The sequence below is a fragment of the Erpetoichthys calabaricus genome, chromosome 2 (genome assembly GCF_900747795.2).
Source record: "Erpetoichthys calabaricus chromosome 2, fErpCal1.3, whole genome shotgun sequence".
Taxonomy (NCBI): Eukaryota; Metazoa; Chordata; class Cladistia; order Polypteriformes; family Polypteridae; genus Erpetoichthys; species Erpetoichthys calabaricus.
In genome coordinates, this window is record NC_041395.2 from 159,755,559 (window position 1) to 159,781,686 (window position 26,128).

The 26,128-nt window shown below is 40.3% G+C and overlaps 1 protein-coding gene and 1 long non-coding RNA gene across 2 annotated transcripts; one reads left to right on the top strand and one right to left on the bottom strand.

Annotated features, from left to right (window-relative positions):
• Positions 1–1,951: 1,951 nt before the first annotated feature.
• On the bottom strand, positions 1,952–6,014 carry LOC127526714 (uncharacterized). Its single transcript, XR_007934146.1, has 2 exons — positions 5,904–6,014; positions 1,952–2,779 (listed from the first exon to the last, which is right to left on the bottom strand). It is a non-coding gene; the product is annotated as an uncharacterized LOC127526714 (long non-coding RNA).
• Positions 6,015–9,798: 3,784 nt separating this feature from the next.
• Positions 9,799–24,734, top strand: gyg1a (glycogenin 1a). The gene is given in 9 exon segments (XM_051923046.1): positions 9,799–9,961; positions 13,270–13,405; positions 13,715–13,889; positions 13,975–14,137; positions 16,327–16,349; positions 16,351–16,454; positions 19,173–19,392; positions 23,519–23,569; positions 23,739–24,734. Coding segments are annotated over 9 exon segments (1,047 nt in total). The 5' UTR covers positions 9,799–9,954; the 3' UTR covers positions 23,907–24,734.
• Positions 24,735–26,128: the final 1,394 nt, after the last annotated feature.

Below are 26,128 nucleotides of genomic sequence, written 5' to 3' on the forward strand. Positions count from 1 at the left end.
CATTAAGTTCATAAATCTGTAAATACAAATAATTCAAGTTAGATTAATATGGTGTCCTTCAAGGAAGGCATTAAGTACTTTCTGACTGAGATCCCTTAAAGAACACTGCGCATGAATCAAGAACAACATTACTGTATTTATTACATTAGTGTATTTCATAGCAATTACTATCATAAAAGTATATACAGGCAATCAACAGAAATATTAAAACTGTTTTTATATACTGCTCCAATTTAGCACTATCACAAAGCAATTTACTAAGTGTCATCCATACTTTTAAGTTTGACTCTAAAAGTGTGAACACAGCTCTCATTCTGCAAATATAAGAACCAAATGGTACTCAGCAGCAGCCTGGGAACACTGCAATCTTGTAACATCTCCCAAAACATAACAGGTTACCAGTGTGAAAATATTGAGCAATTCTACCCAGGAAATGCTGTGTGAAAAAACTATGCATTGGAAATTAAAAACACAGGACTTAACCTGACAAAAAAAGAAGGAAAGCAATCCACATTATACAGAGCACTTGCATGGGCACCTAATCACAGAGCACCAAACAGAGAAAGTGAGAGGCATCTAAGAGTGGGTGAGTAGCAGAATGAGCTAATCTCAAAACATAACATATTGATCTATACAAAGGAAATAATACAAAATAAAAATGAATAGACTGGTTGATATCAAAAGCCTCCAAAATAACCATCCCATGAAATTACATTTTCTTTTGGGCCATGTTTTGTCAGTCAGTCAGTCATTGTCCAACCTGCTATATCCTAGCACAGGGTCACAGGGGTCTGCTGGAGCCAATTCCAGCCAACACAGGGCACAAGGCAGGAACACACCTTGGGCAAACCGCAGGGCCATGTTTTGGTTCATTAGAATAAGAAGTTATTTAAAAAATTCAACCCTGTTTTGGTACAATGTTTTCTTGAACAAAATTAGCAAAACTGTAGTCTGTAGCAGGATTTTTATATTGTGTGGGATCGGTAAATTAAATATTTGATTCTCACAGTCCAGCACAAAAATACAAGCCCTGACAAGATAAAGTAAATAATGGGTCTTACAAACTGGACTGGATTTTAGCATTCAAATAAGTGTTTTTGATAGATAGATAGATAGATAGATAGATAGATAGATAGATAGATAGATAGATAGATAGATAGATAGATAGATAGATAGATAGATAGATAGATAGATAGATAGATAGATACTTTATTAATCCCAATGGGAAATTCACAGTTACAGTGATACACACTGAAATTGAACTAGTGAAATTCAGTCTGACAGCCCTATTCAATGGTGTCTCTAAATTATCATTTAGCACTTTAGATTTGTGTCTGAAATTATTTTTTCACCAGTAACTTCACACTGCACGATAAACATACAGGGAATACACTTGACTCCAACATTCATAGTTTTCATACTCTCCCTGTACGTTTACCATTCGTTTGCTCAGAGGTTGATGCGCTTGCTGTTTCCTGAGCAGGTGCTCTTTTCTCCACCCTACCGGCCTGTCTCTTCACTTCTTTCGTCGGCATCTTTTCATGTTAAAACTGATTAAGTCAGTGTTTGTGTTGCAATTACGTAGTATATTTTCATAAATTTTTCGTTTAAGCTGGCACTTAAGCCTTCAATCTGCCTCAAGAATGATTTAAGATATGAAGACGTCGGGGAAGTGACGGCGAAGGTGGTAGGGAATGAGAACGCCGCCCATACACATGCGCCGCATGACCGCCCTGCTGGCTGCTCCCAAGAGTTGATTCTATAATAAAATAAAATAAAAAAAGAGGAATAACCTTGGAGGGCAATCATCAACACAAAAGCAGATAGTAAACATCACGTAGTATATGTGTACCATATTTCAGGTCAATAGGTCAAACAGTTTGCGAGCTACAGGTGATTTAAATTCCTGGACAGATAATCGAACAGCCACGGTAGCGTATTATATATAAAGATATTGCTGTGTTGCCCTCTTGGTAATGGTTTTCCAGGAGTAGACTTCATACGCATGCTCAACGTAGCTCATCATTTCTCTGAAGAAACTGCCTTACACAGAGCAGAGAGGCAGCGTGTCCATTATTGACATTTTTGTGACCGTTCTTTCTTCTCATTTTTTAGCTGGGTTATAGAATGCAGTTATTGGCACTTGCTTGCATCATTCTGCTGCTGTGTTGAATGGCTTGGCAATCCAACTTACATGATTTACCATTGACCTAACCAAACTGTTGCATTACAGATTTTGCATTCAAAGGCATTGTTTTCTGAAACAAATCCTTGCCACACCCAACTTTTCTTCTTTGAAACCATATTTTTTTCAGACTTACTGCAATGCAATACACCTTTAGAAAACCAGAATAATGAACTCAGTACTCGAATACTACCACCCTCTAAGAGCATGGGAAAGGCACTATATAAATGAAATGAATTCTCAACATCATCTGTATTCGACACCCCATGCATGCCTCTAATTTCTACCAGATCTTTTCTATACTGCTTTCTCAAAGAGGACACATCTATCAAGTTTAGAGTTCCTCAGATTCATCCTACCACCTCTCGAAAAAATATCTGACATCTCTTCACTCCTGCTGTGAACAGCCTGAGCAACATCCTGCCTACTCTTCCTGATTTATGAAACTGCTTCCCAGAACCTCTTTGGATGCTAGCTGTATGTTATTCTCCATGATTTATCCAAACTCCTTTCTCAAATGAGCAGATGTTTTGATCACGGCCATAGCTGTGACCTACTTAGGTGACGCTCTGAATTTGACTGAGTGCTACTCTTCTTCTTTCGGTTGCTCCCGTTAGGGGTTGCCACAGCGGATCATCTTCTTCCATATCTTTCTGTCCTTTGCATCTTGTTCTGTTAAACCCATCACATCCTCTCTCACCATATCCATAAACCTTCTCTTAGGCCTTCCTCTTTTCCTCTTCCCTGGCAGCTCTATCCTTAGCATCCTTCTCCCAATATACTCATCATATCATCTCTCCTAGGTACATGTCCAAAGCAACGCAATCTCGCCTCTCTGACTTTGTCTCCCAGCCGTCCAACTTGAGCTGACCCTCTAATGTAGTCGTTTCTAGCCCTATCCATCCTTGTCACACCCAATGCAAATCTTAGCATCTTTAACTCTGCTACCTCCAGCTCTGTCTCCTGCTTTCTGGTCAGTGTCAAGGTCTCCAACCCATATAACATAGCTGGTCTCACTACTGTCCTGCAGACCTTCCCTTTCACTCTTGCTGATACCCGTCTGTCACAAATTACTCCTGTCAATCTTCTCCACCCATTCCATCCTGCCTGCACTCTCTTTTTCACCTCTCTTCCACAATCCCCATTACTCTGTACTGTTGATCTCAAGTATTTAAATTCCTCCACCTTCACCAACTCTACACCTTGCATCCTTACCATTCCACTGACCTCCCTCTCATTTACACACATGTATTCTGTCTTGTTCCTACTGACCTTCATTCCTCTCCTCTCTAGAGCATATCTCCACCTCTCCAGGGTCTCCTCAACCTGCTCCCTAATATTGCTACAGATCAGAATGTCATCAGTAAATATCATAGTCCACGGGGACTCCTGTCTAATCTCGTCTGTCAACCTGTCCATCCATTGCAAATAAGAAAGAGCTCAGAGCCGATCCCTGATGTAATCCCACCTCCACCTTGAATGCATCCGTCACTCCTACTACAGACCTCACCATTGTCACACTTCCCTCCTACATATCCTGTACAACTCTTATGTACATCTCTGCAACTCCCGACTTCCTCATACAATACCACGACTCCTCTCGAGGCACCCTGTCATATGCTTTCTCCAGGTCCACAAAGACGCAATGCAACTCCTTCTGGCCTTCTCTATACTTCTCCATCAACAACCTCAGAGCAAACAACGCATCTGTGGTGCTCTTTCTTGGGATGAAACCATACTGCTGCTCACTAATCAACACCTCACTTCTTAACCTAGCGTCCACTACACTTTCCCATAACTTCATGCTGTGGCTCATCAATTTTATCCCCCTGTAGTTACTACAGTCCTGTACATCCCCCTTATTCTTAAATATCGGCACCAGTACAATTCTTCTCCACTCCTCAGGCATCCTTTCACTTTCCAAGATTCTATTAAACAATCAGGTTAAAAACTCTACTGCCATCTCTCCTAAACACCTCCATGTTTCCACAGGTATGTCATCAGGACCAAGGCCCTTTCATTCTTCATCCTCTTCATAGCTGTCCTTACTTCCTCCTTGCTAATCCGTTGCACTTCCTGATTCACTATCTCCACATCATCCAGCCTCTTCTCTCTCGTTCTCTACATTCATCAGCCTCTCAAAGTACTCTTTCCATCTGCTCAACACACTCTCCTCGCTTGTGAGTATGTTTTCATCTTTATCCTTTATCACCCTAACCTGCTGCACATCTTTCCCAGCTTGATCCCTCTGTCTAGCCAATCGGTACAGGTCCTTTTCTCACTCCTTAGTGTCCAGCCTTTCATACAACTCATCATATGCCTTTTCTTTAGCCTTCACCTCCTCTCTTTTCACCTTGCGCCTTATCTCCTTGTACTCTTGTCTACTTTCTGCATCTCTCTGACTATCCCACTTCTTCTTTACCATCCTCTTCCTCTGTATACTCTCCTGTATTTCCCCATTCCACCACCAAGTTTCCTTTTCCTCCTTCCTCTGTCCAGATGTCATGCCAAGCACTCTTCTTGTTGTCACCCTTACTATGTCTGCTGTAGTTTCCCAACTATCTGGTAACTCTTCACTACCACCCAGTGCCTGTCTCACCTTCTCCCTAAACTCAACCTTGCAGTCTTCTTTTTTCAAATTCCACCATTTGATCCTTGGCTCTGCCCTCACTCTCTTCCTCTTCTTGATCTCCAACGTCATTCTACAGACCACCATCCTATGCTGCTTAACTACACTTTCCCCTGCCACCACTTTGCAGTCTTTTATCTCCTTCAGATTGGCTCTTCTGTATAGGATGTAATCTACCTTTGTGCATCTTCCTCCACTCTTGTACGTAACCCTATGTTCCGCCCTCTTTTTAAAATATGTATTCACCACAGCCATGTCCATCCTTTTGGCAAAAGCCACTATCATCTGACCTTCTTCATTCCTCTCCTTGACACCATACCTACCCATCACCTCCTCATCTGCTCTGTTCCCTTCACCAGTATGTCCATTGAAATCTGCTCCAATCACCACTTTATGTCCCTTGGGTACACTGTTAATCACTTCACCCAACTTACTCCAAAAATCTTCTTTCTCCTCCAATGCACACCCAACTTGCGGGGCATATACACTAACAACATTCATCATCACATCTCCAATTTCCAGCTTCATAATCATCACTCTGTCTGACACTCTTTTCACCTCCAAAACACTCTTCACATATTGTTCCTTCAGAATAACCCCTACTCCATTTCTCCTCCCATCCACACCAAGATAGAACAATTTGAATCCACCTCCGATCCACCTGGCCTTACTTCCCTTTCATTTAGTCTCTTGCACGCACAACATATCATCCTTCCTTCTCTCCATCATATCTACTAACTCTCTCCCCTTACCAGTCATACTGACAACATTCAAAGTTCCTACTTTCAGTTCCACTCTCTTTACCTTCCTCTGGACACGTCTCCCCCTCTTCTTCTCCTTCGGCCAACAGTAGCCCAATTTCCGCCAGCACCGTTAGCTAACAGTACTGGTGGCGGTCATTGTTAACCCGGGGCTCGACCGATCCAGTATGGAAATTTGTATTGTTGTCCGCATATTGATTTGGCAAAGTTTTACACCAGATGCCCTTCCCGACCTAACCCTCCCCATTTATCCGGGCTTGGGACCAGCGCAAAGAAACACACTGGTTTGTGGATTCCCTGTGGCTGCGTTTGACTGAGAGCTACTGACAAATCAAAACTGCAAAAGAAGGCTCCTTTGCTTTAACTTGCAGCCACTATCAATATCAAGTGTGTCTAGAAGATGGAGGAGAACATTTCCAGAAGTGGAAAGGTGAAATTATCCAAAATAAAAGCATTTGCTAAATAATCTTTTGAGATCTTCACTACTATTTAGTCCTCCTGGATCTGCCATACTAACCCTCCAACCATCAAACCATATTTGTATGAATTAGTGATGAGCGATAGCTAGGCATGTCTCTTAGCCCAAGCCAACAAAACACCTGGCCTCAGGCTGATGCAATTACTATAAAGTTGAATATTAAACTTGGTCCCAGTGTATTCCAGTATAAGGTTTGCTAGTAAGTAACCTTGTATTCAAACATGCGGTATGTTATGGATAATCTATGACAAGCACAACAATGAAATTACAATTCTCTTCCCAACAATCAGGTTGGAGTGGCAATGCAGTCGTTAGCATGACAGCTTCACAGTTCCAGATTCTCGAAGTGATTCCTGCACCAACTCACTGTCTAAGTGAGGTCTGCATGTTCCTTCAGTGTCTGTACAGGTTTTCCTCCTAAATCACAAAAGACATTTTCCTGGTAACCTAATCTGTTAGTGCATGTGGCTCAGAGATAGACTGACTACCCTATCCTGAGCAGTTTTCTGCCTTCTGCCCAATGCTGCCAGATCAAGTTCTACTAAGCATGCCCTGCTGGCCTCACCAACACCATTTCCAGTAGCAAACCAAGCTTTTCCTGGATTGTCTCCCATCCAAGTACTGGCTGGGCCCAAACATGCTTAGCTTCAGGTGGATGAACTCTTCGGACGTACATGTGGTATGGCTGCTTGTTTGTATACACAAACAGCTGTCAATGTTATTATCCTCACTGCAACTTAAAATTTGCTTTGAAGCTTTCACTCAGTTAAAACTCACAACTGCACAGTCCTCATTCAGCGCTCCATAAGTCCATCAACAAGGATCTCTCATTTGGGGCAACTTGATTGAGAAACCCCGTTCAAAAGGTAGTGCTGTCCATACAGGTTAGTCTCACTATATGGAACATGTATTTTTCAAACAATCCATAATGGTGGTGCAATGATGAGTGCTGCTGCCTCTCCAGGATGTGTTTGTATACATTTTCCAAACAGGCATGAATGAAGTATACATACAAAATTTTTAGCATGCTGGGAGATGCAAAGTTTCGGATATGGGGTGTTAACTTTCTGTGCCAAAGCAAACGTTACATATGGAATGGTCCATACAGTACTTCTATGCAAATTTCACTTTTGTGAAAGTACAGGAAATAATTTAAAAAAAACTTTGCCATACATTTGGTTGTACTTTAAAATAACAGACTGTACCTCCAGGTACTTTAACTTGTATATATTATGTACACAAATAAATTTAAAGTAAAATGAACAAGAAAGTCAATGAAGTGAACAACTTAAACTTTAATTTAAAACTAAACACAATGGTTCAAAAGAACTAAACAAATTGTGTATAGAAATTGGTAAAGGGGTGGCTTAATGGTTCTGTGCATGTTGACCTATACATATCAAGGTGTGTATGTTTATGTGTGTTTCTTCCTTTCCCTTCATCATCCAGCCTCTGGTACAGCAAACATCTGTCAACTTTCTTCACTTAAACATTTCCTTAAGTGGGTGAGTATGTGTGCAGGTGCAGTTTCCTAAGACTCCATGTGGTAGTATGTACTGTATGTATATTTCAATAATAACAAAAACTGAGCAAATCAACAGGCCTGGTCCTGTGACAAAATTGAGCAGACTGCAAAAATGCTTCATCAAATTAAACAATTTCTAACACAGTTATCATTGAACATAGGTCAAACTGTTTTTGAAATTAAAATCAGGTTTGGAGTCTACAACATGACAAACACAATGCAACTTGTTTGAATTTTTTTTTCATAAGTTATCATTGTACATAAGTTTCCTTGGGCGCACACACACATGTATGGATGCCATGCTAGAATCAACTTTTCCTTCAAATTTTGAACATCTATCTATCTATCTATCTATCTATCTTTGAATGAGCTTTAAAATTTGAACCTAACCCAACAGCACATTTTTGACCCTATCGCCAAACTTCCACGTCCAAGTAAAACAACAATAAGGGAACTCCATCAGGAAGGAATCCAAAAAAAAATTACCAGTTCACAATATTTTAAGGATTTGAAACTCACAAACTAAAAAAAAAAAAAAAGGCAGGGGTCCTGCATATCAAGCACTGCCCCCTAAAAACCGAGTGTTACTAAAGAACTTAGATGACATTATAACAAGATGAAAAGATTTTACAGAGAAACCATTCAACATAAACAACAGGATAAACAAGGATTAGAGCCATGGGTGGAAAGGAACTGAGGAAAGTGGACATCTGGAACCGCTCTTGTGGCTAAGCCCCAGTGTCAATGATTACGATAAGAATGATATAAGTGGTCTTGATGCAGTTAAATAGAAGGCAAGAGTGACCAAAGTTTACATTGAGAAGTATTACACAGTCTGGTGTAGTGGACTTCAAAACATACAGGTTGCTGGTTCAATTCCACTGACTCACTCTGTGACCCTAAGTAAGTCACATAATCTACATGTAAGCAATAATATATGGAAACAATTGTGCTGGATTGTGATCTTGTAAGTCTCATTTGAAAATGGTTCACCTGAATCTTCAGTTATAATAAAAAACTATAGTTTTTTTTTTTTGTTCTTTTTTTTATTCAAAAGCAGTGGCACTGAAAAAATTTCAAGTTTATTGTCATGCATACATTATAAACCAACCTATCAAAGCTGTTAGATGTGCGTTAGCAGTTAAGGCTTTGAACCATGTTGCTGCTGGAGTATGTGAATTTCCCCTTGGGATTAATAAAGTATCTATCTATGGACTTCAAACCCTGAGGTTGTGGGATCAAATCCCACTACTGACAATCTGTGACCAAGTCACTTCACCTGTTTGTGCTCCAATTGGAAAAAAAAAGAAATGTACCCAACTGAATCTATGGTGCACCCCAAATGTTAGGCATGAAGTTTGGCCTAGGGCTTTAGGCTTTGGACTTCAAACTTTGAGGCTGTGGTTTCGAATCTGCTACTACCACAGTGTGACCATGAGCAAGTCACTTCACTTACCTGTGCTCTAACTGAAACACGAAAAGAACTATAAAAACGAAAAGAAGCACTTAATCTCGTATATAGTATGTTACCTTGGATAAAGGCATCGACAAAATATGTAAATGTAAACCAAGGGTACAAAGCGTTATATTTTATACAATAAAAGACTTGTTAGTTGCAGGACAAAAAGTAAATACTAAACACACAGACTAATTCATACTGCAAATATTACCTTTTGTTATGCTACCAACAGGTGCTCAGTAAGCATTATCATCTTAAAACATTTGCACACTTCACGGAATGTTAACAAATACTTATTATGTGAATTATGTGTAACGGAATGAGTACTCGCATCGGAATAAATAATTCTGTCTTAAAACTGGACTGAAAATCAAGCAGCCAAATGAAATGCAGCAAAATCAGCAGCAAACTAAAAATTAAAGCATGGATTTTCTTGATTCCGTTGCAATAAAGTAGTAGATTATTCTTTCCTCTCCGTACTTTTAGAAATTCAGAACACTTCAAACGCGCCCACTGCATTTCCTGGGAATATACATTTAACTTTAAATAGGAGACTGCATGTGGGTAGCGCAGCAGAAGCGAGCAAGCTACCTTAGCTTGTCTTCCGCATGCTTTTGAGCGAGGGGTTATAGGAACGCCATCATTCCATGAATTTCTACTCCGGGAACATCGCGCGAGTTCAAGTGCACTTCGCTAAAGAGAGACCCGAGACAGCCGCGCGCGAGCTTGCCCCACGAGGGGCGTGTGACGCGAGTGATTGGAAGCGTCACGTGACAGTGCTGTATATAGCTACACACAGGGTGTGCTGTCAATTCGCCCTACTGCTCTTTTCTTTCCTCACTGCTGATACATCAGATCTGGTCCGAGTAAGTTACGCGAACAAATAAGGCTCTGAGACGGACGTGGCAGCGGTAATTATGACGGGTAGGTCTATGTCACCGTCGCTTATCAAATAATTAAGTACGCATGTCGGTACTTCTGTACGCGCGTGGCGTCTGTGCATACACGGCGGATTTAAAAGCTTGGAACTGGACTAAAAAATAAGCGGGCTGGGAGGATGTTCATGTGACTGAGTACTGGAGTTGTTTGCTTGCCTTTTTTATTTTGTAACCTCGGGTAATTAATTGCGTATGTGTTGCATGCGCAGATTCGGAGGTGTAACGAGAACCCCAACCATTCTTCTTTCCCCCTTGCCCACTTCCCAGAAAAGTGGGCCCGCTTGTCGAACCGCTTCAGACAGACGATCGAATTCCGGCCCGCTTTTTATGGTGCAGCTTCACGTTTCTATCAAAGCTCTCATTTTGGTGACATTTCCTTTCCGCGTTGACCCTGTTCACCGGTGCATCCTGTAAGCGGCTGAAAAAACGGAAATATCTTGTGCTCTATTTCATATCGGCGCTACCATGTTTGGTTACGTGCGGCTGTAGCTCTCGAGCTCAGTTGCCTGTGCCGCAGTTCTGGTGGCGTTCTCTATTTGCACGGAAGTGTAAACTGAACGGCGTATTGCGGGGTACTGCTTTGGCTGTCAAGGTCGTACAACACGCTACCCCTGCGGTTATATATACACCCTCTTCCTTACTACATAGTTCGGAGGGGCGGAGGAACGCTAGTCATATTTGATGAAACTAATAAACAGTCGGCTGATAGGGTTAAGTCAAGGTCACGTACATACGAGTGTCTACTGTGGTAGAGAAGAGCGGTCGGAAGGCGAGTTTGCTTTCTACGATACGAGGTAGTACGACCGAGGAAAGGCGTCGGTTTCAAACTTCAAAGGGATTAGTGCCTTGATAATGAAGTATACTATCGGTTTTACTCCATTCATTCGGCACGCCTCATGCGTTCTACTCCAGTCCCAGCCCCATGATCATGCTGGTAGCTGCTGGATTTGCTGGCAGAAGAATGTTTAATATCCAGGTGTCGCCGACTCCAATTCATACAAAGCATCTGGAAGTGTTTTTTTACTTTGGATCAAAGGGATTTGATAATGCTTTATGCGTGCATCAGTACGAATGTTGTCGAACTCTAGCTTTGCAGAGACTTTGCGGCTTTTTTTTTTTTTTTTTTAAATATAGTCCTGTGCACTTGGGATGATGTCCATTTCCAGGCCACCATCCCCATTGACACTGATAGCCAGGGTGTACTTGGACGCATTGAGTGACTTGGAGTTGCTTAATGCCATAACCATGGTGAGTTTGTAACGGTCCCGCACATTGACAGGTATCTAAAACAAGTGTATAAGTAGAATTTTTCAATGCTGTCATTGTGTATGGCTAGGCCAACAGACCAATGGCACAATGTGGGCTCAGTACAATTCTGAAACTGGAAGCAATTAAAACAATTTGACCCAATGTGTGGTTGTCTGTTTTTTGTTTGTTTTTTTTTTTTTTTTTTAACTAGCTGATCAGTAAACTACACTGCATAATATATTCTGCTCACAGATTAAAAAAAAAAAAAAAAAAATCCTGTATCAATTATTCCCTGGTGGCGCATATTGGCTAGTATTGTGGCTTCACAGATCTCTCATCCTGTGTTCAAATCCCATACCTGACTAAGTTGCCTTTGAAGTTGCATATTCACCATATATGTGGGTTTCCATCTGGGTGTTGTGGTTTTCAACTTGCATTAACAAAGATGTATTAAATTTGATTTTTAAATTCACCCTAGGATTTGGGGTGAGAGTAACTTACAAGTAACCTGTGCCCTTTCCAGGATAATTCACTAAAGCCTCTTCCAGCTGTATTGAACAGAGAGGAACATCCCTAGATGGAGGACATTTTCTGTTAATGCTAACTAACTTCTGTGGTTTTACTAAATAGGATCATTGTTTATATTGTTGCTAAATCTTAAGGTGCTTTTTTTTTTTTTTTATAGAATGTTGTGAATTCCTAACCAAAGTTTACCAGACTGGGCAAAGGGAAGTGGGGTTGCAAAATGCAAACTACTATGTATTAACCATGCAAGATGTGGTGTACCTTCACGGAAAGCTGTTCTAAACAAGATGTGGTGACTTGTAAATTGTGTGGAAATCCCCATCAGTTAATAGCCCTGAATGACATGAATGCCATGTGTTGGTCACCGGAGTGTTGCCTTGGTGTGCAGATGTTTTTACTAACATGGCATATGTCTGTTGGAAGTAATTCAATGCCAAAGTGAAAGCTGATGCAGATTGTTTAGCAATTTCAGTCTACAGAGACAAATTTTGTCAGGCAGATTAAGAATAGGCTACATTTGTTTTAATTTAATTTATAGACCATAGGTGTTTAACATTCTGCCTTGTCCAGTACTGTCTGGTAACTTGCTTCCACATTAGTGTCCATAGCATGAACTATAGATTTGAAAGGGTTCTGATAATCTGTGCTGGTTTAATTTCTAGTACAATTTATAGCTTGGCTTCCTTGTGTATTTACAGTGAAGGAACAGATTATTCTTAAGCCTTGGCCACTCTAATATGTAAAATGCAATAATGCAGTAGACACAATGAGATTGCAATATGGAATGTTTGGCTAGATTAGTATGTAGTACACAAATACTGTTTAAATGGAACTAGGTTCTTTTGCTTCTGTTGTATGGGTTGAAGATGCTGATTTGGGGTACAAAATTAGCTGTCCGTAGCCATGTACATTAACTTTTTTTTGCAGTTGTGCGAGAAGCTTAAACATGGCACTGTTGTCTGACAGTGCATGGACCAATAACACTATTTGAGCTGGATATAGTAACAATTGGCCATAGTAAACTGGTATGTGGGTCATTTTAGTTTAAAGATGAGAAACTGATCAGTAAGTTGTCTGTTTTGTACATGACTCTTGACACGATCTGATGCAGGAATTGGGCAGTTTGCAATAAATATTTTTGGCAAGTGTTTTTCACCAGGAATAAATGTTTGTTGCACCAGAGAATACTAAAACAAGAAGCATTTCTCACGACTATTTTGATTACCAAATGGCTGCAGTGAAAGGAGTTCATATTTCTAACTATGCTTTGTAAGGTGTGGTTATATATAACTGCTTCTGTTTTATTTGAACTACAGATCTAAATGATTGTGGAATTCACAAAAAAGGAAACTACTGCCATAAGGGTTTTGTATGAAATGTGTTTAAAGGGAGAATTTTTCCATGCTGCTTTAGGTACAAGTACGAAGTGAAAGTAATGGTGGTTACCATCCATGTAGATGGTACCTTGTATGTTTAACTGCAATATAATCCCCTTTTTTTCTTCTTTAACCCTCTGTACAGACCAGGCCTATGTTACACTAGCTACAAATGATGCTTATGGGAAGGGAGCACTGGTGCTTGGCACATCACTAAGGAATCATAAAACATCAAAACGGCTGGCTGTGCTAGTGACTCCACAAGTCTCAGAATCCATGAGGTACTGTAATTTGGTGGGAGGAAGGAGGTGCCTTGGTAAAGGGATGGAATTTGGCTCAATCACTTGAAATTCACTCAAGATACAGTCCAAGATAACTTGGTTTTTAACCATTGTGAACTGTAGTGCTTTTATTATACCAGCTTATATGTATGTGCTTGCTATGTTTGACAAGGTTACATAAACACTAATTCACAGATGTCTTAGTTTAATTTTTCTTCCCTGAGGTAGTGAAGCTTTTTCCCCTGTGGGTTTTTTTTTTTTTTTTTTTTTTTTTTTTTTAAACATTTTGCTTTTCTTATTACTTTTTAGGGCAGTGCTTCAAAAGTTGTATGATGATGTCAGGCTAGTGGATGTTTTAGATAGTGGAGATTCTGCACACTTGGCTTTACTACAGAGACCTGAGCTAGGAGTAACATTAACTAAACTCCACTGCTGGACTTTAACACACTACTCAAAATGTGTCTTTATGGATGCAGATACAATGGTAAGCAAGTTTTTTTTAAAAGTTCTAGTGAAGCAAGATTTAACATACTGGTAGTAACTGTTTTCTTCCTCCTATGCAATCTCAGGTATTATGTAATGTTGATGAGCTTTTTGAACGAGAAGAACTGTCTGCTGCCCCAGACCCTGGCTGGCCCGATTGTTTTAACAGTGGAGTCTTTGTGTTTCGACCATCCATTGAAACCTATGAACAGCTCCTGAATGTTTGTGCAGGAAAAGGAAGCTTTGATGGTAGGTTTTACCAAGGTAGGATTCCCCACCACAATGGGTATTATGTAGAGACAGCATTTAGAGTTCATTTAGTGAAACTCTGGGTATAGAAATTTTTATATACCATGTGCTAATAAACTGATTCCAACTAAAGGTCCAAATATGCTATGAGGATGTTATCCTGAGTGGCTGAGGCAGGGAGAGTTTCTTGAAAGGATTGCTGCATAATAGCACATCCCTGAAACCAAGTTTATTAAAACTTTTTGGGGGCTATAGTTGGCCTCTACTTTGTTTTGCAGTTATACTTCTATAGCATTGACAGGAGTTTTGTGTGGTAATGTCAGCCCTGCAACAGGATGAGTGAATGCATAACGGGTTACAAAGTGCACAATTCAGACACCAAAAACAGTCTCTTGTAGGGGTTTACGTATCTAGAATCCTTGCTATCCAGAATAGTTAACATTAAGCAGTAAAACTGGGTATTGTAGTGCCTAATTTATATTACTAATAGGTGTTGGGTTTTTGTGTTTCATGGTCTTGTACAGGTAAAGCATAACCACTAACCTTAGGTGCTCAAATTCTGGAAAGAGCATAATGGCCTCAGAGTATAGTAGTGATAGTCTTGGTGAACAGCAAGAATAAATGAAGGGACAGCAGTTTAATAAAAATGCCATCGTTGTGGATCTGGACATACCGGTAAATGTTGCCCCTTGAACAGACGAGGACTTTCAGATTATTGGCTGTTTAGCCAACTTGAAGTGTGATTTGGGGTGTCTTAAAGGTATGAAACGTTTTCACAAACCGGGCTTTCTGCAGTTAAGCAACTAGTGTAAAAATTGGTTTCTAACTGTAAATTTAATACCTATATAGTGAATTGCAGCTGGTAATGGTATGTGTTTTTTTTTTTGCGCAAAATGCAGCTAAATAATCAGTCCAGATGAAGTGGTTAAATAGGTTGTCAATGGCCTATGCAACCATTGGGTGAGAGTATGAACTGTCTAAAGCCTATTCTTGGATTTGTTGGTGGCTAGTACCTCATTAGCTCCACAAATTGAGTAGACAGTTTTAAAAGCAATTCAACTGTCAAATTTTCACCTTTGTAGGTGATCTGTCTAGATAAAATTTGTTGTTGCCATGTGGTGCATTATGCAAGGGGCAGTCAGTTCCTGGAATTGATATAGTGGGTGTATCTGAAGCAGACTCCTCCTTCCTTCCCTCACCCCTCCCAATTTTTGCACATTAAACAACATGTCAACATCAAATTAAACTGTGATACTATTGGAGTTAGATGTGTGCAGCGATTTAAAATACTACACGCTGAAACCAATCCAGACCTGTTGTAACTGGTCTAGACATGCTGTGCTCCCCTCCACAATGTATGCATAATCTTCTCGAAGGCAGCTTCAGATACTCGCTCTCTATCACAATTCCAGAAACTTCCCCTTGTATACCCCCAACTTAGTTCCACAACTTTCTTCTGCTTTTTTCCCCCTTCTGGAAGAGTATTTAAAACTTAAAGCACAATGAGCCATTTGCACACTTGTTCAGAACGCTCAACTGCTTTTCAACCCTAATCTCAATAAATTTCCATTGCTTTTTGCTAATGGTTCACTTTAAGTAATTTTTAAAATGAACCAATTGAACCTTTTAACAGGTAAGTTTTGAATATGGAAGTCTTAAACCGAATGGGTAAACTTGTGGTCAATATAAAACTAAGTGATCTGGCACTTAAGTCTGTTTGCAAGTACTTACTGTATAATCCTGAATCCCTTTAACTAATAGGATTTGGGACATTTTAAACCTATCCAATTACAAAACACATTAGTATAACACTCTTGCCCTAACTGACAAATTGAATTTTCAGATCCACTTGTGCTGAAATTCTTCCATATGTGTTTTTTTCATAATGCAGCTTACATAACTGGGGGTGGGGAAATGAGTGTACCATTTAGCCCAATAAGAGAATGGGAAATCTAGGGTCTCTTCTCCAACCACCACCCTCATAACTAAAGCAGAAACTTTAAGATCAAGTCTTGTGATGAAGTGTATAGTGTACTCAGATTCTTAATTTGGGGAATTTTGTGTACAGGTGAGTTAAACAATTGGTATCCAGTCTTCCTTGAGGCCTTATTTCCAATTCGAGTTGTCCTATTGCTCTTATCCTAGACTGACTTTTTTTTTTTTTTTTTTTTTTTCTCCTCTCCCTTAAGGTGGAGATCAGGGTATCCTGAACCATTTTTTTCAACAAGTGGTCAACATCCGATATAAACAAGCATCTGCCATTTATTTACAACCTGAGCAGCATAGCCATTTATTCATACCTGCCAGCATTTAAACAGTGAGTAATTTTTCCAAATATGTAAACCACTCTACAATAACTGAGGGATATTCTGCTTACACCACTTATGCATGGGCTGTGTGAATAAGTTGGCATGGCTTGTTTAATATTCCTTCCAGATTATCTTTAACCAAGGACTAGCTGCTATTCTATGAAGATTGTACCAAAAGCAGTTGTACAATGGTTATCCTTGATCTGTTGTAGGTACCACTTTGTTTGCAGTAAATGGACAGAAGTAAGACCTTAAACTTGACTAGAACCCAGGCAAACTAAGTGGCAAAGATATAACATTGTCCACATGCAAGGACAACACCAGAATTAGAATATTTGGGAGGTATAAACCCCTATCCACAATTATAGAATGAAACTGCCTCTAAAGAGTTGAATGTAGAAGGTGCAATCCTTTGAAGATGCAAAAGTAATTGCACTTTGGAATGTGGTGGGTGGTACTGGTGTGGCAGTTTTGTACATATGTGGTGTGCTTCCTTGAGTTGATGCTGTGAACCTTTTTGGTATAACCTGCAGATGCTGGAATACTTTAGGTTTTCTAGGAAGAATACCTCAATGGTTCCTGTGTTTTTTTTTTTTTTTTTTTTTTTCCCCCAGAAGCAAGTCCTTAAAGGGGCCATGTAATATACAAATGCCTTGATTACATGGCAAGACCTTGGTTTACTGAAGATTAGCATTGCTAATAGAAGTATTAATAATCTTTAACTATTAAGATCTTGTCTCAACACTTGATGTATACATAAGACAGCAGTCTATTTTAGATATGTACCATCTTGTTAGCTCTGACATTTGCAGGTTGAAGACTGCTGCTAAAGAATTTAAGGGAATTCATTGAAACATTTGATTTGCAGTATTACTGGTTTTCACTTAACATTTTTCAAAAACTGCTCTTCAAGCCTAGTTTTTGCAATGCTTCGGGGATGGCACACCATATACAGCTAAATGTATGGTGGCATGCAAGAGTTGACACCCTGCCAACTACTCCCAGACATTTTAAAGCAAGAAGATCAACTGATCACCAAAAGGCAAATTTAAAGCTTACACTAATATTCCATAAACTGTTGAAGTGTCTTTGTACATCCATCCATCCATTTTCCAACCCGCTGAATCCAAACACAGGGTCACGGGGGTCTGCTGGAGCCAATCCCAGCCAACACAGGGCACAAGGCAGGGAACCAATCCTGGGCAGGGTGCCAACCCACTGCAGGTGTCTTTGTACAATTGCAGTGAAAACGAAAGGAGTACCATGCAAAAGTTTGGGTGTTCCCCCCCCCCCCCCCCCCCCCCATGGTCACTCATTAGCTTGTTGGGGCTATGGCTTGTTTGGTCATCCCTAGGGAACCCCCAGGTGATGCAAAGAGTTATAAATTGTTGCGACAAGGTTTGAGGAGTCAATCAGCCATGTGCTTCTCTAAGCAGCTGCTAATTAAGCACACTGAAATTGACTACAAAAACATAAAACGTTTTCAGGTAGCTGTCGGTGCAGTTTGTAATGCCAGTTACCTGGAGCAGTGGAGGTAAAGGTCTGGAAGACCTCTTTAGAAAGAATTGCTTGTTGGATTACTGAAAGGTAACTTAAAAACCCCTGACTACAAAATCTTTCTGAAGGTCTTTAGCAGACTCGAGAGTGGTGGTGCACTGTTGTACTGTGTAGTGACAGCTGAACAAACTACCTTCATAGTAGGGTCCGCGGAAGAGAACTTCCCAGAATCCAAGCCACAAAATTCAGCACCTGAAGCGTGCAAATTTCTAAACAATGTCTGATGCATTTTCAAAACCAGTCCCATCGACTGAAGTCAATTAGCACATTTTTTTTTGGCTATAATGTGCAAAAACATGCCTGGAGAAAAGGGTAGTGAATTCCAGGAGAAACACCTCTGGAACTGTTATGCATGGGGGTGGATCAGTCATGCTTTTTGCTGCTGATGCAGCCAGTGGCACAGAACATGTCATTGGTAGATAGAAGGGTTTGCTTCCAGAATTTGCTGGTATTGGAGTCCAAACCCCATCTGTTTAAAAGTTGATGGGTCCTACAACATCTGAAACCCCTTGCACCTCTTCTGGTATTCCATTGTAGAGCAAGTGGACAGTTTTGCCATGGCCTCTCCATTCAAAATCTGGATGGGTCTCAAAGGAGCAGCACTTGCAAGGCAGCCCAAGAATCTTTAGAATTGGAAGCCTTTTTCAAAGGGCAAGTGAGAATTTTCTTGGGGTATTTTTAAGACTGTTGGCTGGCTACAAGAGTTTACAAACAGTGATACTTGCCACAGGAAGTCAGTAAGGACTAAGAGCCTGAAGCAAGTTTGGGCACCTGCATTTTTTTTTTTTTTTCTTTTTGGGGTATTGTACCTTTTTGGGTATCGTATCAGTCACTAGGGTGCTCTTGCATGTCACTTTCTGCAGTCCCCACCACCACTGCATTGATCTTCTGGACACTAGCTTACTACAGCCATTTCTTCCACCAAATTGTTGCATCATCTCAGTGATGCAATACTAGCTATATTGACAGGATCAGCCAGCATTTCAACAGCTGGTTTTAAAGGGAGTGTTCATTTAGATTGTAATATGCAATGGGAGGGGGGAGAAGAATGCATCCCTCCTGGGTTTTAAGAATGATTAATAGTTAAATCCAGAATGCACTTGTAGCATTAACTGCCACATTATAACTAGCAAGTTTCCAAAGACATTTAAAATTTTTATTTTTTTTAGGTATGGAGCAGATGCCAAGGTAGTTCACTTCTTGGGGAAAGTAAAGCCATGGAATTTCAGTTATAATGCCACAACAAAGAGCATTACAGGAGAAAGCCAAGAACTTTTCTCTCTTCATCCAGATTACCTGACACTCTGGTGGGAGACCTTTACCTTCTCGGTTTTACCTCTGCTTATGGAACATGGTGTGGTAAAGGAGTCCCAGACTGGCCTCAAGGCGGTATGTTTTGTTACTAGCTTGTTTCTACGGGTTATTCTAAAAGTGTTGCTTTTAGGAATATTGAGAGAAAGGGGATGGATATGATTTTTAATGTTCCTTCCTAAACTCCATGGGATGGGGAGAAATACCTCTCTACAGAGTTCAATTCTAGTGTGCACTTCCATAATGTAAATTTGGTAAGAACTAGTCTAGGGTTGGTTTGGTGGGGCTTTGGGGAAGCAAGCCCCCAATGTTATCATCCTGAACCATGTCAAGGTAGCAACATACTGAACTAGGTTAACTGGGCCATGCTATCCCTAGTAATTTTTTATTCTAGCCATTCCTGGAGAATCTAGTTTTTCCTGGGTTTTACAAAGTAAACATGGAGAAAATCTCCTTGCAGATATGGATGGTCCTTTTGGGGTGGGGGGTTTAGGGGGAAGCTGGCCCAGTTTTCCACAGCTAGGATGGAATACACATTATAGTAGCCTGGCTTCAGCTTTTCCATGGAGGCTGACTAGTACCTAAACTCCTCTCACATGGCTGGGGACCACCATTCCAGTCGGTCTGTAATAAGGTACTGCCTCTGCCTTCCATGCAGATACAAAGGTGTATTAGCCAAAACAGTCACAGTATACAGGTGCTGGTCATAAAATTAGAATTCCATGACAAAGCTGATTTCAGTAATTCCATTCAAAAAGTGAAACTTGTATGTTAGATTTATTCATTACACACAGACTGATGTATTTCAAATGTTTGTTTCTTTAATGTTGATTATAACTGACAACTGAGTCCCAAATTCAGCATCTCGGAAAATTTAGAATATCAAGACCAATGCAAAACAATTTTTAGAAATGTTGGCCAACTGAAAGGTATGAACATGAAAAGTATGAGCATGTACAGCACTCCATATTTAGTTGGGGCTCCTTTGGCCTGGATTACTGCAGCAATGTGGTGTGGCATGGAGTCAGTCTGTGGCACTGCTCAGGTGTTATGAGAGCCCATGTTGCTCTGATAGTGGCCTTCAGCTCTTCTGAATTGTTGGGTCTGGAGTATTGCATCTTCCTCTTAACCCCATATTGTGAAGGTCAGGTGAGTTTGCTGGCCAATCAAGAACCGGGATACCATGGTCCTTAAACCAGGTACTGGTAGCTTTGGCACTGTGTGCAGGTGCCAGGTCCTGTTGGAAAATCTGTTTCTCCATAAAGTTCAGCAGCAGGAAGCATGAAGTGCTCTAAAACTTCCTGGTAGACGGCTGCGTTGACCTTGGACCTCGGGAAAACACAATGGACCAACACCAGTAGATGACATGGCACCCCAAACCATCACGGACTGTGGAAACTTTACACTGGACCTCACGCAATGTGGATTCTGTGCCTCTCCTCTCTTCCTCCAGACTCTGGGACCTTGATTTCCAAAGGAAATGCAAAATTTACTTTCATCAGAGCGCATAACTTTAGACCACTCAGCAGCAGTCCAGTCCTTTTTGTCTTTAGCCCAGGCGAGACGCTTCTGACACTCTCTTGTTCAAGAGTGGCTTGACGCAAGGAATGTAACAGCTGAAACCCATGTCTTGCATACGTCTGTGCGTGGTGGTTCTTGAAGCACTGACTCCAGCTGCAGTCCACTCTTTGTGAATCTCCCCCACATTTTTGAATGGGTTTTGTTTCACAGTCCTCTCCAGGGTGCAGTTATCCCTAGTGCTTTGTACACTCCCCCCCCCCCCCCCCCCACCACCTCTTGTCCTTCCCTTCGCCTCTCTATTAATGTACTTGGACACAGAGCTCTGAACGGCCAGCCTCTTTAGCAATGACCTTTTGTGCCTTGCTCTCCTTGTGCAAGGTGTCAATGGTCGTCTTTTGGACAACTGTCAAGTCAGCAGTCTTCCCCATCATTGTGTAGCCTACAGAACTAGACTGAGGCCATTTAAAGGCTTTTGCAGGTGTTTTGAGTTAGCTGATTAGAGTGGCACCAGGTGTCTTCAATATTGAACCTTTTCACAATATTCTAATTTTCCGAGATACTGAATTTGGGACTTTCATTTAGTTGTCAGTTATAATCCTCAACATTAAAAGAAATAAACATTTGAAATACATCAGTCTGTGTGGAATGAATGAATCTAATATACAAGTTTCACTTTTTGAATGGAATTGCTGAAATCAACTTTGTCATGATATTCTAATTTTATGACCAGCACGTGTGTGTGTGTGTGTGTGTGTGTGTGTGTATATGCATGCATGCATGCTCTCAGCATTTGAGTCCAGAGGCTTCTATCTGTAGAGATTCTTTTTTTTTTTTTTTTTTTAATCACAGTAACCTTTTCCATTGATGGCCCCAGCTACATCTAGTGCTTCTAGATCTGCCCCTTTTTTTTTTTTTTTTTTTTTTTTTTTTAGGGTGTGTCCTAGACTTGCTGGAGTGGAAGTGCTCTGTGAATTTGAAAACTATTCAGCTTAATACAATTGTTCAAAAGCAAGTTTTCTTGTGTCTAACTGCCCTTCCAATGTATGGTAGGACTGTGCCAAACTAGGCTTCTGTAGATTCCCATTCCCACACCTGGCTGTGGCTCAGCCTTGTTGTAGTAGGAGAGATGCCAAAGCTAGTAACAGAATCAGAACTGCTTGGAGTAGTTGGTCTAGCTAGCCAGTATTCTGCAACCTCTGGTGGGGAAGGAATGCAAGCAAATACAAAATTTTTTAGTCGATCTGGTCGATTCTTGCCTAGTGGGAGATTCAAACTTCCAGGCCACTTAAAACTAAACTTCTAGCCTGAACATTCAGTGTGTTGACCGGATCCACTATACCAAGGTTTAAATCTAACTGAAGACCAGTTCAATACAACTTGACATTCCTAAGCCAAAATAATTTAGTGCCAGTAATAGTTTGTTCAGTGTGTAGAATTCCAGTTTATCCTTCCTGCATTCAAACAAACCCAGACTTGTTTTAGTTTGTCCTAATGCAGTTCTTGAAATCCCTTGCCATTTTCAATATTAAAGCCCACATGTTTGGTAACTGATTGTTCTCCTGATAAGAGCAACTTTTTTATCTCCTTGTTAATGTGACATTATCCTGTCACTATTCCAATGGCAAATGCCCTGTTCTCCTGGAAACTTCAAGTGTGTGTGGTGGGTTCATTTTTTAAACTTCATCACAAACCCTGCATTGGTCTTCATTTGTACCATATCAAACGATTTATAGACTAGCTTTTTGGCAGCAATAAATAGAATTGAGATTAGAAATCTCCTAAATTTGTGGTTTACTTTGATCATATCCATTTTTTCACAATTTTGCTAATGGATCGAGATGTAAACATTTCACTGGTGCAAGAAAGGACAAATAAGTAATTTACATATATAGCATTAGAACTAGCAACTGAGATCCTGCACAATTTGAAAAGTGATGTCTCACCCTGACCAAACTTGATGTGTTCAGCCCACCATCTCGAGCTCTTGTACTTCAGTCCTTTCACCTGACCCTTATTTCCCAGCCAACAAACATTACAGGAGAAACTCTACTGCATAGGCATGGGTCTAGGAGGGAGTGTTCTCTCTTCTGGGTGAGATTGTTTTAGGGCCTTTATCTGCTCCAAGGCCAGTTTGCCATGGATAACCCTAGCATGTGTATAAAAACTAATACAACCTGGTTAAATCATTGAGACAAAAGGGCCCACCACTAAGGTTGCAGTGCTAGGATGGGTCCCAAATTTTTTTTGCCCAAGGTCTTATGCCACTAAAACAATGTGTACACAGGTCAACTTTAGGTAGCAGATGGAGCCTCATACAGCACCTGTTAAACTTTTTTGTGTTCATTCAACTTGTTGGGGTTGACATGGGTGGGGGTCGGGGCTATGGTGGTTGGTGCTTATGGTGTACTTGCAAACCTGTACATGCCCAATTTTGATACAACTGATCTATGACCTGTCTAATACCTCTTGACTTGTTCAAACCAATCTCTAGAAATCAGTCCCAGGTCCTTAGCTGGAACAGAATTTTGTGGGGAGGGTTCAGATAGGGGCTAAGCCTTTATTTTTTTTTTTTAAATCTCGGTTGGTTTGAATGGGACCTTTTTGACTAACTTGATGATAAGCATACAGTGCTGCTAATAACACTAAGCCTTTATCTTTCTTAAAAAAATCTCTAAATTTTCAGCTTTCAAGCTTGGTCTATGCACTGGCTTTCTCTTGTGGCTTCTGTAGAGAGGTATGCAGATCTTGACCCTAGGCTTGCTCCTACCTTGTTTTGTGTATGTCTCCCTTTTGTGTTAATTGCCTGTTAGTGCTTGTATTGCATGTGCTTATTTATATTCAGTCCTTCAAAATACTTTTTCCACCAGGTTTTTTTTTTTTTTCCCCCCCTCTTGCCACTTTAGGAGGAAGTCACAGAAGCGATGTCACATATTCACTTAAGTGAGCCTCCTCCTCCACCACCAATCTCCTCAGAGGAGCGCAAACAAAAATGGGAGCAAGGTCAAGCAGACTACATGGGAGCAGACTCCTTTGAAAATATTCAGAAGAAACTAGATAGCTTCCTGAAATAGTCTTCATTGTCTTCAGGGAAGACTTGGCAGTTCCATATGGATGGATTCCAAAAGGTTACTAAAGCATCAACTATTCAGTCCACTTAAGCATTCTTCTTATGGACTAAATGTTTACAGAGATTAATCTAGATTTGGACAGATGTGGTGCAAAGAGGCTTTTTGTCTACATTTTGGTTTTTTCCACTGTTTAAACTTTTTATATGGGGGAACTCTAAGCTCAGGCCTTTTTTGACTGGTCATAAATAAGCCTTCCATTGCAAAGTAGCACATTTAACCATTTTAGGTTTAAGTCAGGCTGTGGTGAAGGTCTTCAGGTAAGATGTCATATTTTTGAAGATCATGTTGAATCAGTTGAGTTTTGCTTACTTGGTATGGTTGCTCTTAGGTTTTAATCATCTCTGCAATTGAAACTCTGATCTTGTAGAGTAGCTTTGCAAACAGTAATTCACTCCAAATATAAATTTGCAAGTAAAGGAAAACTAAGCTCAGCTGATTTTTGCAAGACTTTCTACTGCTGCACTGACTAAAATCAAATGCAATATCCTGATATTTGGGTTTTTACTTCATCTTCTGTTGAGGATGCTGTTATTGCAGACTGTAATGGCAGTGAAGCACTCCCACATTGCTCAAGATTTAAGGAAGTCTCTTGCACTTAGAGCTACAAGCACTGCACACTATTAGCATTATGTAGTGCACACTAAACCTTGAAGCTGGAGCATTATCAAGCAGCCTTCATAAATGTTTTGCATTGCAACTCCTACTGAAATGTAACTGTTGCCTATACCTTGGCACTTTATCTGCAAAATAAAACTAGTGATGTGAAACCTGTCTACAGTTGCATTTACTTTTGGTTTTTAATTTCTATTCAGGGTAATTGTTGTAGGGGGGGGATAATTCCTCACTGGTACTGGAACAAGATTAAAAAAAAAAAAAAAGTTGGTCTTGACTAAATGGCTTTAATTTTGGTCACTTTTTTTTTTTTTTTTTTTTTTGTAGTCTTCAACCAAAGTTAAATACTGTACAGTACCTCTAAGCTAATATAACTAACTGAAGAGTAGATGTAGAAAGTATTATTCAAAGCTGCTGTTCAGATAGTGGCAGCTTTAGTCTGTAATCTGCTTTCTAGCCTTCAGCATGCATTAGTTATGCTGCTAAAAACTTTACCAAAAAAGGATGGACCAAGCAGCACTAGGCATAGGGTTTATGAAGTGAGATTGGACCATGGGCACATTTTAAATTCTGATCTCTCAGCAACAGAAAAATTCTGCTTAAAATTCTCTACTGTTAGCGAGTTCCAAAATTTGGGATACTTGCTGTTTTTGTCAGATTGTTCAGTTAGGGTTTGTAAGATTTGTATTTTTTTTTTTTTTTTTTTTCTTCTCCCCTCCAGTATTTCGGAACTTGTAAAAGAGCCTTTGATCACTCTCACATCTGACACAGCAGACTTTTGTAATTGTGGATTTGGATACTGACTACAGGCAACTTATGGCTTAGCCTATCATAACTGAGACGGAGCAGAACTCCTAAAATGTGAAGAATGTAGCAATGCACGAACATCTAGTTTCCCCTTAAACATTTAGTACCTTCAGCATATTCCTGCTGTACAGGAGATGCACTTCATGGACTGAATTCTTAAATATATTGTTAGTATTAACAAATGGAGCAGCTAATTTCATTGATGTAGACAAGCCAAACATCCACTTCAGTTGCAACTGCATCCTTGTGTATGAGGTGGTTTTACCCACAATCCTGAACTGTATCAAACAGTTGCAACATAGCTGCCTGCACAAACCAAAAGGTGTAGCTGTGCTCATTTAACAAGTACAAAACTTCCATTCTTCCTGTTATAACAAATGTATAATGCCACAACCTAAACAGTTACAACTTGCATCTGCTTGCACGCTCAAAGCTACACAATCTGCGGTTAACTTGTAAAGGAATACAACTGGCAAAATTTATTTTCCATTAATATGCACATTTTCCCCATTCACCTTTGCCTATTATTCACCCTGCTAATACAGAGAACAGTTTTGGCATCTGCCAATTTTTTATTTTTGTCAGCATTGTATTTAAAGTTGTTCCATATGTGACCACTTTTTTTTTTCCCCCAACCCAAGAATCACATCAGCATGGAGCAGCATTCTGGCTTGTGATGCTTTTGTGATGGCACCCAAACTTAGTGTTATCCAATTACAAGCATGCTTACAAATTTTTAAAATTGC